At 41.1% G+C, this 18772-nt stretch overlaps 2 protein-coding genes across 2 annotated transcripts; both read right to left on the bottom strand.

Annotated features, from left to right (window-relative positions):
- Nucleotides 1-560: 560 nt before the first annotated feature.
- On the bottom strand, nt 561-10123 carry LOC139388712 (GTPase IMAP family member 8-like). Its single transcript, XM_071135565.1, has 3 exons — nt 8940-10123; nt 7319-7900; nt 561-1361 (listed from the first exon to the last, which is right to left on the bottom strand). The coding sequence occupies exons 1-3, from the start codon at nt 9541-9543 to the stop codon at nt 1324-1326; spliced, it is 1224 nt and encodes a 407-aa protein (XP_070991666.1). The 5' UTR covers nt 9544-10123; the 3' UTR covers nt 561-1323.
- Nucleotides 10124-14878: 4755 nt separating this feature from the next.
- Nucleotides 14879-18554, bottom strand: LOC139388103 (GTPase IMAP family member 9-like). Its single transcript, XM_071134673.1, has 3 exons — nt 18452-18554; nt 17680-17751; nt 14879-17048 (listed from the first exon to the last, which is right to left on the bottom strand). The coding sequence occupies exons 1-3, from the start codon at nt 18477-18479 to the stop codon at nt 16093-16095; spliced, it is 1056 nt and encodes a 351-aa protein (XP_070990774.1). The 5' UTR covers nt 18480-18554; the 3' UTR covers nt 14879-16092.
- Nucleotides 18555-18772: the final 218 nt, after the last annotated feature.

Raw genomic sequence — 18772 nt, 5'->3', positions numbered from 1 at the left:
AATAATAATATATACTATGTATGATTATTTATAAGCATTTATAACAGCTTATTAGTGAACATTATTATAAAGTTATACCAATATATTTTCCCAACTCACTGTTGGGACGGTCAGCATGAGGTATGCTTCCCTTGGCCTGATTGTCTCAGTCTCCATCCTCGCTCACTAAAGAAAACGTTACATCACAATGCTGTGTTCACAAAGAAAGAACACACTGTTTTTTTTTTTTAGCACTATTTATACTCCCACAAACATATTTTGTCTGCCCTTAAGTTTAGCTCTATTGTAGTGGGGTAATATTTGATTTGTGCATATTTTTTTAAAATTTATTTTACCTTTATTTAACTAGGCAAGTCAGTTAAGAACAAATTCTTATTTTCAATGACGGCCTAGGAACAGTGGGTTAACTGCCTTGTTCAGGGGGCAGAACGATAGATTTTTACCTTGTCAGCTCGGGGATTTGATCTTGCAACCTTTCGGTTACTACTAGTCCAACACTCTAACCTCTAGGCTACCCTGCCACCCCAAGCGGTACCAGTCAACAGTTTGGACACACCTACTTATTCAAGGGTTTTTCTTTATTTTTGACTATTTTCTACATTGTAGAATAATAATGAGACATCACAACTATGAAATAACACATATGGAATCATGTAGAAACCAAACAAGTGTTAAACAAATATTTTATATTTGAGATTCTTCAAAGTAGCCACTCTTTGCCTTGATGACAGCTTTGCACTCTTCGAAATTCTCTCAATCAGCTTCTTGAGGTAGTCACCTGAAATGCATTTCAATTAACAGGTATGCCTTGTTAAAAGTTCATTTGTGGAATTTCTTTCCTTCTTAATGTGTTTGAGCCAATCAGATGTGTTGTGACAAGGTAGGGGTGGTATACAGCCCTATTTGGTAAAAGACCAAGTCCATATTATGGCAAGAACAGCTCAAATAAGCAAAGAGAAACAACAGTCCATCATTACTTTAAGACAAAGGTCAGTCAATCTGGAACATTTCAAGAACTTTGAAAGTTTCTTCAAGTACAGTGGCAAAAACCATCAAGCGCTCTGATGAAACTGGCTCTCATGAGGACCGCCACAGGAAAGGAAGACCCAGAGTTACCTCTGCTGCAGAGGATAAGTTCATTAGAGTTTAGAGTCCTGGAGTGTCAACCACACTGACATCCCTCCCATCTACTGCTGCCTGCTTCATTTCTGTTTTACGTGTTACTGAGGACCAGTTCTGTTCAGAATGGAAACTTCTCCCACCAAGGATGGTGTTTCCTGTTCCACTCTTCCCAACACCGCTTTTTCCAAGCAGAACAATCCTTCACTCTGGGAGATTCATGGTGGAGGAGCTCCTTGAATCTGTGTATAGAAAAATACATCACATTTGATAAACTGATACAGTAAAATGACTACTATCTCATCCCCTGTACAGACAGTTATTGGTGTACTGAATAATAATGATTTATGTCTGGTGTTTAAATCTTTGTGGTGAATGTGGAGTTCTGGGGAGTTCTGGCACACCAAGCCAATTTATTAAAGCTTCAATCTGGGATTTGGGAAGCTGTTCAATAGACATTTCAAGTCTTTATATGCATTGATTCTTGAATAATATCACATAAATGCATCATAAGATCATTATAACACAATGTAAGATTTAATTACTCCAATTTGCATTGATTCTTGAATAATATCATTTATAAATGCCTCAAAAGATCATTATAATACAAAATGTAAGGTTTAATTTACTCCAATTTTTGAAAACAACAAAAATGTAAACAAACAAGTTTATAGCTTCAACATAAAAAACTATCTATTGGTTGTGATGGACTGTCAGTCATTGTATCTAAACCACTGAGAGGTTACATTTCTCCAGCCCCATCCCAGCTGTATACCACATTAAGTGGCTGAGAGGTTACATTTCTCCAGCCCCACCCCAGCTGTATACCACATTAAGTGGCTGAGAGGTTACATTTCTCCAGCCCCATCCCAGCTGTATACCACATTAAGTGGCTGAGAGGTTACATTTCTCCAGCCCCATCCCAGCTGTATACCACATTAAGTGGCTGAGAGGTTACATTTCTCCAGCCCCATCCCAGCTGTATACCACATTAAGTGGCTGAGAGGTTACATTTCTCCAGCCCCATCCCAGCTGTATACCACATTAAGTGGCTGAGAGGTTACATTTCTCCAGCTCCATCCCAGCTGTATACCACATTAAGTGGCTGAGAGGTTACATTTCTCCAGCCCCATCCCAGCTGTATACCACATTAAGTGGCTGAGAGGTTACATTTCTCCAGCCCCATCCCAGCTGTATACCACATTAAGTGGCTGAGAGGTTACATTTCTCCAGCCCCATCCCAGCTGTATACCACATTAAGTGGCTGAGAGGTTACATTTCTCCAGCCCCATCCCAGCTGTATACCACATTAAGTGGCTGAGAGGTTACATTTCTCCAGCCCCATCCCAGCTGTATACCACATTAAGTGGCTGAGAGGTTACATTTCTCCAGCCCCATCCCAGCTGTATACCACATTAAGTGGCTGAGAGGTTACATTTCTCCAGCCCCATCCCAGCTGTATACCACATTAAGTGGCTGAGGGGGACATTGTTGTCTTCCCAGAATGTATATATTTAACCAGAAGACCAGAGGGTTATACTAATTAGTAAACATTTAATAAATCTTCCTCAAGTATTGTCTCAGTCATTGTCATGTCAAACAAAATAACTGGTCTTACAATTCTCAGACTCCAGTCACCACATTCATAGACTGTTCTCTCTACTACCGCATGGCAAGTGGTACCGGAGTGTCAAGTCTAGGTCCAAGAGGCTTCTAAACAGCTTCTACCCCCAAGCCATAAGACTCCTGAACATCTAATCAAATGGCGACCCAGACTATTTCCATTGCCCCCCCCCCCCCCCCCCCCCCCCTTTTACACTGCTGCTACTCTGTTATCATCTATGCATAGTCACTTTAATAACTCTACCTACATGTACATATTACCTCGACTAACCGGTGCCTCCGCACATTGACTCAGTACTGGTACCCCCTGTATATAGCCTCCACATTGACTCAGTACCAGTACCCCCTGTATATAGCCTCCACATTGACTCTGTACTGGTACCCCTGTATATAGCCTCCACATTGACTCTGTACAGATACCCCTGTATATAGCCTCCACATTGACTCAGGACAGGTACCCCCTGTATATAGCCTCCACATTGACTCAGGACAGGTACCCCCTGTATATAGCCTCCACATTGACTCTGTACTGGTACCCCCTGTATATAGCCTCCACATTGACTCAGTTCCGGTACCCCCTGTATATAGCCTCCACATTGACTCTGTACTGGTACCCCCTGTATATAGCCTCCACATTGACTCTGTACTGGTACCCCTGTATATAGCCTGCACATTGACTCTGTACTGGTACCCCCTGTATATAGCCTCCACATTGTCTCAGTTCCGGTACCCCCTGTATATAGCCTCCACATTGACTCTGTACTGGTACCCCTGTATATAGCCTGCACATTGACTCTGTACTGGTACCCCCTGTATATAGCCTCCACATTGACTCAGTTCCGGTACCCCCTGTATATAGCCTCCACATTGTCTCTGTACAGATACCCCCTGTATATAGCCTCCACATTGACTCTGTACAGATACCCCCTGTATATAGCCTCCACATTGTCTCTGTACAGATACCCCCTGTATATAGCCTCCACATTGTCTCTGTACAGATACCCCCTGTATATAGCCTCCACATTGACTCTGTACCGGTACCCCCTGTATATAGCCTCCACATTGACTCTGTACTGGTACCCTCTGTATATAGCCTCCATATTGACTCAGTACCGGTACCCCCTGTATATAGCCTTCACATTGACTCTGTAACGGTACCCCCTGTATATAGCCTCCACATTGACTCTGTACTGGTACCACCTGTATATAGCCTCCACATTGACTCAGTACCAGTACCCCCAGTATATAGCCTCCACATTGACGCAGTACCAGTACCCCCTGTATATAGCCTCCACATTGACTCTGTACTGGTACCCCCTGTATATAGCCTCCACATTGACTCTGTACTGGTACCCTCTGTATATAGCCTCCATATTGACTCAGTACCGGTACCCCCTGTATATAGCCTCCACATTGACTCTGTACCAGTACCCCCTGTATATAGCCTCCACATTGACTCTGTACTGGTACCCCCTGTATATAGCCTCCACATTGACTCTGTACTGGTACCCCCTGTATATAGCCTCCACATTGACTCTGTACCAGTACCCCCTGTATATAGCCTCCACATTGACTCTGTACTGGTACCCCCTGTATATAGCCTCCACATTGACTCTGTACCAGTACCCCCTGTATATAGCCTCCACATTGACTCTGTACCGTAATACCCTTTATATAGCCTCCACATTGACTCTGTACTGGTACCCCCTGTATATAGCCTCCACATTGACTCTGTACTGGTACCCCCTGTATATAGCCTCCACATTGACTCTGTACTGGTACCCCCTGTATATAGCCTCCACATTGACTCTGTACCAGTACCACCTGTATATAGCCTCCACATTGACTCTGTACTGGTACCACCTGTATATAGTCTCTACATTGACTCTGTACCGGTACCCCTGTATATAGCCTCCACATTGACTCTGTACTGGTACCCCCTGTATATAGCCTCCACATTGACTCAGTACCGGTACCACCTGTATATAGCCTCCACATTGACTCTGTACTGGTACCACCTGTATATAGTCTCCACATTGACTCAGTACCGGTACCACCTGTATATAGCCTCCACATTGACTCTGTACTGGTACCACCTGTATATAGCCTCCACATTGACTCAGTACCGGTACCACCTGTATATAGCCTCCACATTGACTCTGTACTGGTACCACCTGTATACAGCCTCCACATTGACTCTGTACTGGTACCCCCTGTATATAGCCTCCACATTGACTCAGTACCGGTACCACCTGTATATAGCCTCCACATTGACTCTGTACTGGTACCACCTGTATATAGCCTCCACATTGACTCTGTACTGGTACCACCTGTATATAGCCTCCACATTGACTCTGTACTGGTACTACCTGTATATAGCCTCCACATTGACTCTGTACCGTAATACCCTGTATATAGTCTCCACATTGACTCTGTACTGGTACCCCTGTATATAGCCTGCACATTGACTCTGTACTGGTACCCCCTGTATATAGCCTCCACATTGACTCAGTTCCGGTACCCCCTGTATATAGCCTCCACATTGTCTCTGTACAGATACCCCCTGTATATAGCCTCCACATTGACTCTGTACTGGTACCCCTGTATATAGCCTGCACATTGACTCTGTACTGGTACCCCCTGTATATAGCCTCCACATTGACTCAGTTCCGGTACCCCCTGTATATAGCCTCCACATTGTCTCTGTACAGATACCCCCTGTATATAGCCTCCACATTGACTCTGTACAGATACCCCCTGTATATAGCCTCCACATTGTCTCTGTACAGATACCCCCTGTATATAGCCTCCACATTGTCTCTGTACAGATACCCCCTGTATATAGCCTCCACATTGACTCTGTACCGGTACCCCCTGTATATAGCCTCCACATTGACTCTGTACTGGTACCCTCTGTATATAGCCTCCATATTGACTCAGTACCGGTACCCCCTGTATATAGCCTTCACATTGACTCTGTAACGGTACCCCCTGTATATAGCCTCCACATTGACTCTGTACTGGTACCACCTGTATATAGCCTCCACATTGACTCAGTACCAGTACCCCCAGTATATAGCCTCCACATTGACGCAGTACCAGTACCCCCTGTATATAGCCTCCACATTGACTCTGTACTGGTACCCCCTGTATATAGCCTCCACATTGACTCTGTACTGGTACCCTCTGTATATAGCCTCCATATTGACTCAGTACCGGTACCCCCTGTATATAGCCTCCACATTGACTCTGTACCAGTACCCCCTGTATATAGCCTCCACATTGACTCTGTACTGGTACCCCCTGTATATAGCCTCCACATTGACTCTGTACTGGTACCCCCTGTATATAGCCTCCACATTGACTCTGTACCAGTACCCCCTGTATATAGCCTCCACATTGACTCTGTACTGGTACCCCCTGTATATAGCCTCCACATTGACTCTGTACCAGTACCCCCTGTATATAGCCTCCACATTGACTCTGTACCGTAATACCCTGTATATAGCCTCCACATTGACTCTGTACTGGTACCCCCTGTATATAGCCTCCACATTGACTCTGTACTGGTACCCCCTGTATATAGCCTCCACATTGACTCTGTACTGGTACCCCCTGTATATAGCCTCCACATTGACTCTGTACCAGTACCACCTGTATATAGCCTCCACATTGACTCTGTACTGGTACCACCTGTATATAGTCTCTACATTGACTCTGTACCGGTACCCCTGTATATAGCCTCCACATTGACTCTGTACTGGTACCCCCTGTATATAGCCTCCACATTGACTCAGTACCGGTACCACCTGTATATAGCCTCCACATTGACTCTGTACTGGTACCACCTGTATATAGTCTCCACATTGACTCAGTACCGGTACCACCTGTATATAGCCTCCACATTGACTCTGTACTGGTACCACCTGTATATAGCCTCCACATTGACTCAGTACCGGTACCACCTGTATATAGCCTCCACATTGACTCTGTACTGGTACCACCTGTATACAGCCTCCACATTGACTCTGTACTGGTACCCCCTGTATATAGCCTCCACATTGACTCAGTACCGGTACCACCTGTATATAGCCTCCACATTGACTCTGTACTGGTACCACCTGTATATAGCCTCCACATTGACTCTGTACTGGTACCACCTGTATATAGCCTCCACATTGACTCTGTACTGGTACTACCTGTATATAGCCTCCACATTGACTCTGTACCGTAATACCCTGTATATAGTCTCCACATTGACTCTGTACTGGTACCACCTGTATATAGCCTCCACATTGACTCTGTACTGGTACTACCTGTATATAGCCTCCACATTGACTCTGTACTGGTACCACCTGTATATAGCCTCCACATTGACTCTGTACTGGTACTACCTGTATATAGCCTCCACATTGACTCTGTACTGGTACCACCTGTATACAGCCTCGTTATTGTTATTTTACTGCTGCTCTTGAATGATTTGTTACTTCTATTTATTTATTTTATTAAAAACTGCACTGTTGTATTCGGCGCATGTGACAAATCCATTTTAATATAAACAGTTAGTTAAACTTACTGAGACAGATGGATGTCTTTTCTAGCAGTGATTTGACCTGTTCCGGATCACCCCTCTTGTTGTTGAACACATGGTATCTTCCACTGTATTTTCTCATCACTTCTGTGAGGTCATCTGAGTCAGCAATGAATTCTTCTATAGTCTGGTCTTCTAACTCATCTCCTCTGGTGAACAGGATCCAAGTTTGCTTCAAAAGACTCTCTCCTAGAAGACCTTCTACTTTACTGATGACCCTCTTCTCTTCTTCTGTTAATCTGTCTATCTTCACCACCAGGAGAAACACACGGGGACCAGATGAGGTTAACTTGAGGACTTCCTGGAATTTCTCCTGAATTTGCTCTTCAGATTGATCGGGGTTACAGAATCCTGGAGTGTCATACACGACAAGATCTATTCCTTCAATGGTGACATTTTGTTTCTCAATATCAGCAGTCACTGATTTGGAACTCTTCTTTGAGACAAAATCCTTTCGTCCCAGGATGGTGTTTCCTGTTGCACTCTTCCCAACACCGGTTTTTCCAAGCAGAACCATCCTTCTCTCTGGGAGTTTCCTGATGGGGGAGCTCCTTGAATCTGTTGAATCTGTGTATAGAGAAATACATCACATTTGATAAACGGATACAGTAAAATGACTACCATCTCATCCCATGTACAGGCAGTTATTGGTGTACTGAATAATAATGATTTATGTCTGGTGTTTAAATCTTTATGGTGAATGTGGAGTTCTGGGGAGTTCTGGCACACCAAGCCAATTTATTAAAGCTTCAATCTGGGATTTGGGAAGCTGTTCAATAGACATTTCAATTCTTTATGTACATTGATTCTTGAATAATATCACATAAATGCATCATAAGATCATTATAACACAATGTAAGATTTCATTACTCCAATTTTTGCAACCAAAAATGTAAACAAACAGGTCTATAGCTTCAACATATAAAACTCTGGGATGTCATGGACTGTCCGTTATTGCATCTGAGAGGTTACATTTCTTCAGCCCATCCCAGCTGTATACCACATTAAGTGGCTGAGGGGGACATTGTTGTCTTCCCAGAATGTATATCTTTAACCAGAAGACCAGAGAGGTATACTACGTAGCGGGATAGAGGAGTTAGCTAGTTAACTTTGGTGAATTCTGAGTTCAACTCGGGATAACTGTTAAACTTAACGAGAACCCCTTTTCCACGCCTATAGAAAATACTAGTATTAAGTCACACTAAGTTATACTGTGTGTTATGATTCAAATGCATCCTGTCATTACTAAATGTGTAGTGGGATGTATTTTAATATTACTATTTAACACAAAATAACATTTTATTAGTAATTATTTAATCAATCTTCAGGTATTGTCTCAGTCATTGTCATGAAAACAAAATAACTGGTCTTACAATTCTCAGGCAGGACGACCTATAATCACCTCAGCTACAGGAGACATATGAAAAGATTGTGTTCATAACGTTATCAATGACATGACCTACTGAGCTCTCATCTAGAATATCTAGTTTTCTATCATCAGTATTATACTGCTTCAAAACACAGTATTTCAATCATGGAAACATTAACAATTAGTCAACATTACATTTCTGGCTAATCCTTTATATAAACAGTTAGTTATACTTACTGAGATAGATGGATATATTTTGCAGCAGTGATTTGACCTGCTCAGGATCACCCCTCTTGTTGTTGAACACATGGTATCTTCCACTGTATTTTCTCATCACTTCTGTGACAGAGTCAGCAATTAATTCTTCTATAGTCTGGTCTTCTAACTCATCTCCTCTGGTGAACAGGATCCAGGTTTGCTTCAAAAGACTCTCTCCTAGAAGACCTTCTACTTTATTGATGACCCTCATCTCTTCTTCTGTTAATCTGTCTATCTTCACCACCAGGAGAAACACACGGGGACCAGATGAGGTTAACTTGAGGACTTCCTGGAATTTCTCCTGAATTTGCTCTTCAGATTGATCGGAGTTACAGAATCCTGGAGTGTCATACACAACAAGATCTATTCCTTCAATGGTGACATTTTGTTTCTCAATATCAGCAGTCACTGATTTGGAACTCTTCTTTGAGAAAAAATCTTTGCGTCCCAGGATGGTGTTTCCTGTGGCACTCTTCCCTGCTCCTGTTTTACCAAGTAACACCACCTGCAATGGTTTGGATGTAGCTTGCAAAAGTTTGGATTGGTGCCTGATCTTGAAGGAATTATCAAAACCCTGAGCCATGTCATTGCATTTACGTTGATTTAAACTGACAGCTTTGCAGCTTTGGTTCACCAATAGGCGTGTGTGTCATTGAGTTCTATCATAAATCTATCATGTAAAAGCAGTCCATTGAAATGTATTATTGGTAGGGTAATATTTAGGCTACATATTCGTATTAAATCAGACATAACACAATCAAGATTGATCATGTCTTCCGTGACGCAATTAGCTTGAAACTTCGTTTTATCGGCATATTCAACAGCGTTTACTAAACATTACCTTCAACAGTGTTATCCTGTGATCAAGCCATCAATGTTTTGTGATTATTGTTAGCGTAAAAATGTTAGTTAATGGGTTAGCAATTAGCATATTTGACGTTTCAGTGGAAACATTACTATTAACAGCTTTTTGATAAGCGGTTTAGCAAACAAATACGTCCAGTATTATCGTCATACGGTCCCCAGTTATTGGCCACCTTATTATTTTGTTCAATTACAAGATATATCCGTTTAATTGTGTTCGAAAAAGAGGCACCGACCTCTTCTCCGAAGTGTTTACTAGATAGTTGGCTCGTCTTCCGGTTAAAAAAAGATACTTGTCCGTCAACTTTTCATTGCGTTGCCCGGCGCGCGCGCCTGTGGACTTCTTCTAAGGTTTAACGGCGGTTGGCATCCAGTTTGTTACATTACCGCCACCTACTAGACTGGAGTACAACTCCCTTATACTTTACTTGAAAAAAATAAATACCCTACCATCTAACACTATACTCACTAATTTCCAAATTATATAAAATAAAATGTACCCCCTACTCCACTAATTAAACGTATTTATTCCTACCTCATGCCATCACTCTGACACACATCCTGTAACTCTTCTGCTGTCAAGTCTCGCACACCCAAATACCTCTCTGCAGCTGCCACTACAACCTCAATTTTCGGAGACTTCCGATTCATCCCTGCAGTACAATTAATAACCATTGCTTAAATTCTAAAAATCTAATCTTACTGAATCTTATTTAGCTTTTTGGCCTATCCCTCTGTACTGATATATCTCTACTACTCTCACCACTCCTCCCCCTTGACCCATCTTCCTCTACTTTCTTCACTGCCTCAGCATATGACAACTCCTGCTCTACTCTAACCCTGGAAACCTCAACCGGCTTCTCTCTCGCACGAGACGTTTCTGATCCCCAGCTCCATGGGCACCCCTACAATTAACACATTCCATTACTTTCCCCAATGCTACACATTCCTTTGTCTAAATGCCCTTCTGCACATTTCTCACTCCTTGGACCCTACCACCTACACACTGCTGCCACATAGGAACACCTTGGACCCTCCCACCTACACACTGCTGCCACATAGGAACACCTTGGACCCTCCCACCTACACACTGCTGCCACATAGGAACACCTTGGACCCTCCCACCTACACACTGCTGCCACATGCCCATAAGCTGGACACCTGTAACAACGTAATGTATGAGGTACATACGCTCTTACAGGATAACTTATATATCCTAACTTCTCTTTATCAGGCAAAGACTCAACTTCAAAACTCAAAAGAACAGACAATGACTCTTCTGTTTCCCCACTCTCACCACCCTGTCTATGTCGTATCAGACGACAAGCATCACATACACCGGGAATCTTTGCCCTCAGCTAGTCAACGTTTATATCTACTGTTACCCCAGTTATCACTCCTTTCATTGGTGACCTTTTCTTGAAAATGAAACAATTAACTTTTCTTGCCCCCGTTCGTTATACTTTGAGCGCATTCTTCCTCAGCCCAACAGAAACACAATCATCACTAGACCACTTCTGGTTACCTTCACCGATTCCACATGACCCAACTCTTTTTTTTCCCCACCCACCCGTGAAACCACAAATGGATCAGCCAAAAGGTAAGAGTCACTTTTTCCATGAACTTCACTCCTACTGTCACAGACTCTTCTTCATCCTGATCCTCGGTGTATACAGGTTTTGCAGATTCATCTTATGTTTTGAGAAAGTAGATAACAGTTTAATACTAAAATGTAAATTATTCATACTCATTTACATCAAATAAAAGTTTAATTTCAGTGATGTGCATTAACATAAACAATGAAAATACTGTTGGAGTTTGTGTTGCAGAGATGCACTTGGAAAGTAAAGGAAGAAATACACTAGATGGGTTGAATCAATATATATTATATTTTAGACATGTAATTATTTTTTACAAATAAATTATTGCAAATGAAAACAACAAAAAAATATTGACCTCCATCGCTATATTGTCACAGAAATCACAATTAAAACCCAGCTCCACCGTCACTGCACACACCTGTAGTGGAACCAGAAGTCACTGCACACACCTGTAGTGGAACCAGAAGTCACAGCACACACCTGTAGTGAAACCAGAAGTCACAGCACACACCTGCAGTGGAACCAGAAGTCACAGCACACACCTGTAGTGGAACCAGAAGTCACTGCACACTCCTGCAGTGGAACCAGTGCTGACAGAAGTCACAGCACAACCATGGCACCTCAGACTCACACTCCTGCGGGGAGCTTGCAGGTGGATCACACTCCTGCGGGGAGCTTGCAGGTGCTGCTCACTAAAAATAAAAACTATACCATCAAAATGATTAACATGGTTTGCAAATGTAGAAGTACTACAGCAACAATAGTAATTCATACAACAGAGAGAGGAAAAACAACGATGATGAAGTACCTGAGAGAGATGCCATGGGTGGCCTGACAGAGGTGGCAGGTGGAGCTTTTCTCTTCCTTGTCTGTGCTGCAGTTTGAGAAAAGTACTGTTAGACAGAGCATGTTTCATGAAAACCCTTTTCAGCTTTTTACACCAATACCTCTGGAGGAAGCTGCAGATGTTTTGGAGGAGGTGAACATGCCTCGAGGGCTGGTGCTGTGGACTTTAGATATGTAAAGAGAGGATTATTTTTTTTTTTTTAACATTGCAGCTTTATAAAACACATAATAATCAGTATTTTTTTCCTCCATACTTTAACATGTGTTTACCTGTGGAGGTGGCTGTATTCGAATTGCAGGGGGCAGGGAAACCAGACGAGGCTGCTGTGGCTACTAATAATGTAGTAATCTAATAGATTGTCATAAATCATTTGAATAAATAACAATTTACCTCCTTTCTTATCACAAATGTTTGAGGTTTGCAAATGCTATAGAGTTGAAACTGTTCAGCAGCAACAGTGTCACTTTCAGCCTCCAGTGTTCTTATTTTATCTGACACTTAAACCACTGCCCAAAGTTCCCTAGACAGACCCTATTCACCCCATACAGAACAAATCAGACGATATAATCGAAAACTATGATCAGAAATCACGCGATATGAATCAGACAGTGGGGCGCAGCGTGACCCACTAGTTGGTCAGATGGTTTCATCTCGTAACTTCCGAGTAGGCAAAAAAAGCATGTAAGTGTTTTTACCCGGGATAACATGATGTCATTTCCTGTTTCTGGTGCGAGGCTGCGTCTAATTTCTTTGGTTGTGTCTCCTATCTCGAGTAGCAGAGTCGATATCCAGGCTTATAAACCGGGGGTCGTTACAATATTATATGTCAACATTTTAAAATGAATACGAGGGGGTACTTTGTGGGCACTATGGGCAGAGCTAGATGTGATTGGGCCTACAACGACCAGTACCACTGGACTAGGCAAGAACATCTAAAGTCAGAAGTTTACATACACTTAGGTTGGAGTCATTAAAACTCATTTTTTCAACCACTCCACAAATTTCTTGTTAACAAACTATAGTTTTGGCAAGTCAGTGAGGACATCTACTTTGTGTATGACACATGTCATTTTTCCAACAATTGTTTACTGACAGATTATTTCACTCCAGCATCTTCACAAGGTCCTTTGCTGTTGTTCTGGGATTGATTTGCACTTTTTGCACCAAAGTACGTTCATCTCTAGGAGACAGAATACGTCTCCTTCCTGAGCGGTATGACGGCTGCGTGGTCCCATGGTGTTTATACTTGCCTATTATTGTTTGTACAGATGAATGTGGTACCTTCAGGCATTTTGAAATTGCTCCCAAGGATGAACCAGATTTGTAGAGGTCTACAATGTTTTTCTGAGGTCTTGCCTGATTTCTTTTTTTTTTCTCATGCTTGCAAAAAGGCAGTGAGCTTGAAGGTAGGCCCTGAAATAGATCCACAGGTACACCTCCAATTGACTCAAATGATGCCAATTAGCCTATCAGAAGCTTCTAAAGCCATGACATTTTCTGGAATTTTCCAAGCTGCTTAAAGGCACAGTCAATTTAGTGTATGTAAACTTCTGACCCACTGGAATTGTGATTCAGTGAATTATAAGTGAAATAATCTGTCTGTAAACAATTGTTGGAAAAATGACTTGTGTCATACACAAAGTAAATGTCCTAACCGACTTGCCAAAACTATAGTTTGTTAACAAGACATTTGTGGTTGAAAAACTAGTTTTAATGACTCCAACCTAAGTGTATGTAAACTTCCAACTTCAACTGTATGTCCATACTATAACAATAAGCTTACTATATACTCAATTTACACCACAAATAGTAGTTAGTATGGTTAGTATGAGTATTTGAACACAGCTCAGGTCTGGATAACCATTATTGTTGTTGAACAGATGAACTTCCTGTTATTCAGTGTTATCCACGTCGCTCTATGCTCCGTCTTCTTTGCTGAATGTGTCAGTTCACCGCCCCTCGATCACTAGTACGAACCATAGAGAATGATAGAAGCCTCTAGTGGCGAAAAGGCGTTTTAGCATGGGCAGTGCCATTGAGAACTTCCACCACTTTAATGTAGTGAACTGGGTGGGACTTACAACTTCATTGGTTGATTCCTCTTGATGACCCTGTTAGAGCCATGTCCAACCCGATCATCAGGAGAGATCGACCAATCGTGAAAAAATTGAATATTTAAAAAAGATCACCTCAATTGTACTGCCCGTGTGCTCACAGACGCCATAACGGGAACTACTGTATACAGGGATGCTTTCTCTATCATTCTCTTTGGTACGAACACACACACACGATAGTGGCAGTTGGATGCTATGGGTGGGTTATAGGTTGTCTATAGACTGTGGCTTCAATAATGACACATAAACCTACCCTATTTGTTTAATAAAAAATATGAATTTATCTGAATTTGCAGACCTGTAAATCATGATAAATTGGTGTTTGATCTGAAATATAAAAGGTATTCATTCAATTCAAATTACAGACATTTTATATTTTCCCTCTGATCAAACCAAATCAATTTGCACAATTCCCTCAGTTCCTCAATTTTTTGTTACGCTTTTTGAATATTTATACAGAGTCAATAACAATACAAATAGAAGACTAAGAAATAAAAATGACATTTTAATATTTTAGTGACAATACCAAAGTAAAAACATCATAAAAAAATGTAGATAGAAATGTTTAGTTATTTTTAAACTCAAGAGTGCAGACAAATAGCCTTCTATCTGCTGGACCTTCTCATTGAAACTAAAATCAATAAGAAACCATTAGTGAGCACAAGCTGTTATTTTGGGTTCTGGTTGAGTACAACCATTTAAACTAAGCTGACGTGTCTTAATTCAACGTGTTTCCTTCAACTTTTATTTTCATGCTGTTTTTTTAATGTACTCATCTTGTTTACTCATCTTGTTTACTCCTCTTGTTTACTCCTCTTGTTTACTCCTCTTGTTAACTCCTCTTGTTAACTCCTCTTGTTTAGTCATCTTGTTTAGTCATCTTGTTTACTCCTCTTGTTTAGTCATCTTGTTTACTCCTCTTGTTTTGTTTACTCATCTTGTTTACTCCTCTTGTTTACTCCTCTTGTTTTGTTTACTCATCTTGTTTACTCCTCTTGTTTACTCCTCTTGTTTTGTTTACTCCTCTGGTTTACTCCTCTTGTTTACTCCTCTTGTTTACTCCTCTTGTTTACTCCTCTTGTTAACTCCTCTTGTTTAGTCATCTTGTTTAGTCATCTTGTTTACTCCTCTTGTTTAGTCATCTTGTTTACTCCTCTTGTTTTGTTTACTCATCTTGTTTACTCCTCTTGTTTACTCCTCTTGTTTTGTTTACTCCTCTTGTTTACTCCTCTTGTTTTGTTTACTCCTCTGGTTTACTCCTCATCTGGTTTACTCCTCTGGTTTACTCCTCTGGTTTACTCATCTTGTTTACTCCTCTTGTTTACTCAGCTTGTTTACTCCTCTTGTTTACTCTTGTTTACTCCTCTTGTTTACTCCTCTTGCATTTGTTGTTTGATATGTTAAAAATACAGGCTCAGATTGTATACTGTATGATAATGCTTCACAATAAACATATTTAAAAACATAACAATTTAACCAAGTTCAGGAAGCATTTATAAGATGTATTCTTCAAGAATGAATGGTTATATTGATTCATTTAAAAAGTCCACAAATGTATGTACTGTACCAATCCCAGATTTCACCTTTTGGGTCTACTTATGAGTTTCAAAAGAAAGCATTTTGCTTGAATTCTTCCTCAGATTAAAGCAGAGAGTTTTGATGTTTAACCGTTTTCACATGTTTACACACAACCCCTCCAATGTTTATCATTCAACACTTGATTGTGTGAGATGGAGGTCTCGTAACTTGCTACAAACGTCTGTTGATATTTCTTTGTTAAGTTGTATTTGTTCTGCTTCCTCTCTCACAGCGCTCAACTTCATCTCATAATAAAGTATATGTTCAACGATCCACGGGATCTTGTTTTGCTCCATAGATTTCAAGTCTTTAAGTTTATTTTCTTTGTCTTGAAGTGACTCCTTCAGCGCCTCAATGTCTTGCCGTAGCGTCTTACTTTCCTCCTGGTATTCGAGAGGCAGTTGGTTCTCTTGGTCTTGTAGCTTCCGTAGCTCTTCTTTATAATGCTTCCTCAACTCTTCCTTCTTGTGACAAATCTTTCTCTCCACCTCCTCGTACATGTTGTTGGTGTAGTGGTCTTGGCCATTTACTGCCACCATGTGGTCAATTTTCTCCAGGAATTTCAGCACTTGTCCCCTGTTTTCCACCTTGGTGTTGTCAAAAACATGGTACCTTCTACCACACTGGTCCACAAGTGTCTTGAGATCTTCCTGAGCTTCATGGACATACCGCTCAATGCCGCCATCATCCAACTCATCTCCATGGGTGAAGAGGATCATGGTATACCTTTCAGCTTCTTCTCCAAACAGCGCCCTGATTTTCTTAACCGCGTTCTGTTCCTCTTCTGTGAAAGGGCCCACATCTAAGACCAATACGATTGCGTGGGGACCAGGTGACGTCATGTTGATACATTTACTGATCTCTGTCTTCAAGTCACTGTCAGGACGGTTGGTGTCAAAAATACCAGGTGTGTCCACTATCACTACCTGTCTCCCTGCCACCTCTCCTGTCTCCTTGCAACACTCTTGTGTCACAGATTTGCTAGATTTGGCATCTCTGAAAGCCTTCTTCCCCAGAATGGTGTTTCCTGAAGAGCTTTTCCCAGCGCCTGTCTTCCCCACCAGCACAATCCTGGTCACTGACACTACAGGAGAGAACAGAGAAGGGAGAAAACATGAAAAACGGTCACATCATGGTTTCCAATCACATAAGCAAGTCTTGCTGTTGTGTTTTTAAAACACTACTTAGTAATGGGTCTCCCATTACAAATGCAAATTAAGATAAATAATCATTCCTCTTCACTACTGGCGGCCATCTTGAAATGTGGATAATAAACGAACAACAAATATAACTATTTGATTAACCTTTTACTGCAGTGGGCTAAATCAGGGACACACTGAGTGTTTCTTGGTAGTCTTAAACAAATCTACTTTGAAACAAAAGTCTACACCTCACACACACAGTTAAGGGCTTAAAAAAAGGAGACACCTGTACCATGTCAGAAATAAAGTAGAAATGTATTCAATGTTGAGTTTTCATCCCAATATTACACTTGATATACATCACAGAAGACTGAAATATGACACCCTTTGACATAGAAACACCTGATTTTGGGCTGTTTTAAAAAATGTATATTATTAATTATGAAATAGATCAATAATATTCCACCCATGATGCCACTAGATGGCAATTTAGTCATTTGACTGCAGGAAAGGGCTACATTATTGGTAAATATTCACTTATTAGATATTTCTTAATAAAAGTTTTCTACTTACTGTCTGGACCTTCACCTTTGGAGTTTCTTCTTCTAGCCGGAGTCTGTTTGTCTGTGTCTTCATCCTTCCCCACTACAGAATGACACATTGAATACATCACATAAAATACATACTGCGATATTAACAGATCATTCAAACCTCGTGTCTGTTATACACTCATGTTCATGTCAGTTTAAAACCTTGAAAGTTTGAAATAAATAATAAACATCACACTGGAAATGTGTTTTGCATACGCTACTTCCTATAAAGTTTCACAGTTGAGGTGATACTGCCTGAGTTTTGGAATAAATAACTTTAATCTGCAATGATGTGGTTATTCATTCTCTCTGGACTGTCTAACTAATAGAACAACTATCCAAGACAGGGATAGAATATATTAATTCTCTCTGGACTGTCTAACTAATAGAACAACTATCCAAGACAGGGATAGAATATATTCATTCTCTCTGGACTGTCTAACTAATAGAACAACTGTGTCCAAGACAGGGATAGAATATATTAATTCTCTCTGGACTGTCTAACTAATAGAACAACTGTGTCCAAGACAGGGATAGAATATATTCATACTCCTAAAATAAAAATACCCTTTGTTGTACTACTTCATGTTATTACACACGTTTTACAGCAACTTAAATGAAAGTGAAAGTAGAATGACTTGGAAGTACACGATGTTATATAAGTAAACTGAGGTGCTCAAAAACATCTTTAAATGTTCACAACAATAGCTAGTAAGTATGTGTAGTGTTTGAATCAAAAAATGAAGTCAACTTACCGGGGTTTGTTGTGCTTGGTGAAGCCATTTTGTCAGATTTATTCTTCCGGTACCGTCTCCTACGTTAACGATGACCTCCCCTCTGCTGTTCAGTCAAAGCCACTCCCTCCCTCTGCGGTTCAGTCCAAGCCACGCCCATTTGAATCGAGGAAGTAGAAACACACTTCAACAAGAATCACAGAGAAAATATGGAGGTGAACGGGATCGCATGAAACAGTCACCCCTTCAATAAATCCTGAACCAGACCATAGTTATGGACTATTATCAAGGAGTTTGAAACAGACACCCTTCAATAAATCCTAAACCAGACCATAGTTATGG

The sequence above is a fragment of the Oncorhynchus clarkii genome, chromosome 29 (genome assembly GCF_045791955.1).
Source record: "Oncorhynchus clarkii lewisi isolate Uvic-CL-2024 chromosome 29, UVic_Ocla_1.0, whole genome shotgun sequence".
Lineage (NCBI taxonomy): Eukaryota > Metazoa > Chordata > Actinopteri > Salmoniformes > Salmonidae > Oncorhynchus > Oncorhynchus clarkii.
Note: the sequence above shows the minus strand (reverse complement) of the source record. Positions and strands in the feature narration are given on the sequence as shown.

Bases quoted from the DNA above. Each gene is read 5' to 3' on its own strand.
- LOC139388712 (XM_071135565.1), bottom strand. From the start codon at position 9,543: ATGGCTCAGGGTTTTGATAATTCCTTCAAGATCAGGCACCAATCCAAA. The intron at 7,901-8,939 runs GTAAGTATAACT...CTCTATACACAG, and splicing joins AAATATATCCATCTATCTCA to ATTCAACAGATTCAAGGAGC. The intron at 1,362-7,318 runs GTAAGTTTAACT...TTCTATACACAG, and splicing joins AAAGACATCCATCTGTCTCA to ATTCAAGGAGCTCCTCCACC.
- LOC139388103 (XM_071134673.1), bottom strand. From the start codon at position 18,479: ATGGCTTCACCAAGCACAACAAACCCCG. The intron at 17,752-18,451 runs GTAAGTTGACTT...GTCATTCTGTAG, and splicing joins ACCAAGCACAACAAACCCCG to TGGGGAAGGATGAAGACACA. The intron at 17,049-17,679 runs GTAAGTAGAAAA...TCTCTCCTGTAG, and splicing joins CAAAGGTGAAGGTCCAGACA to TGTCAGTGACCAGGATTGTG.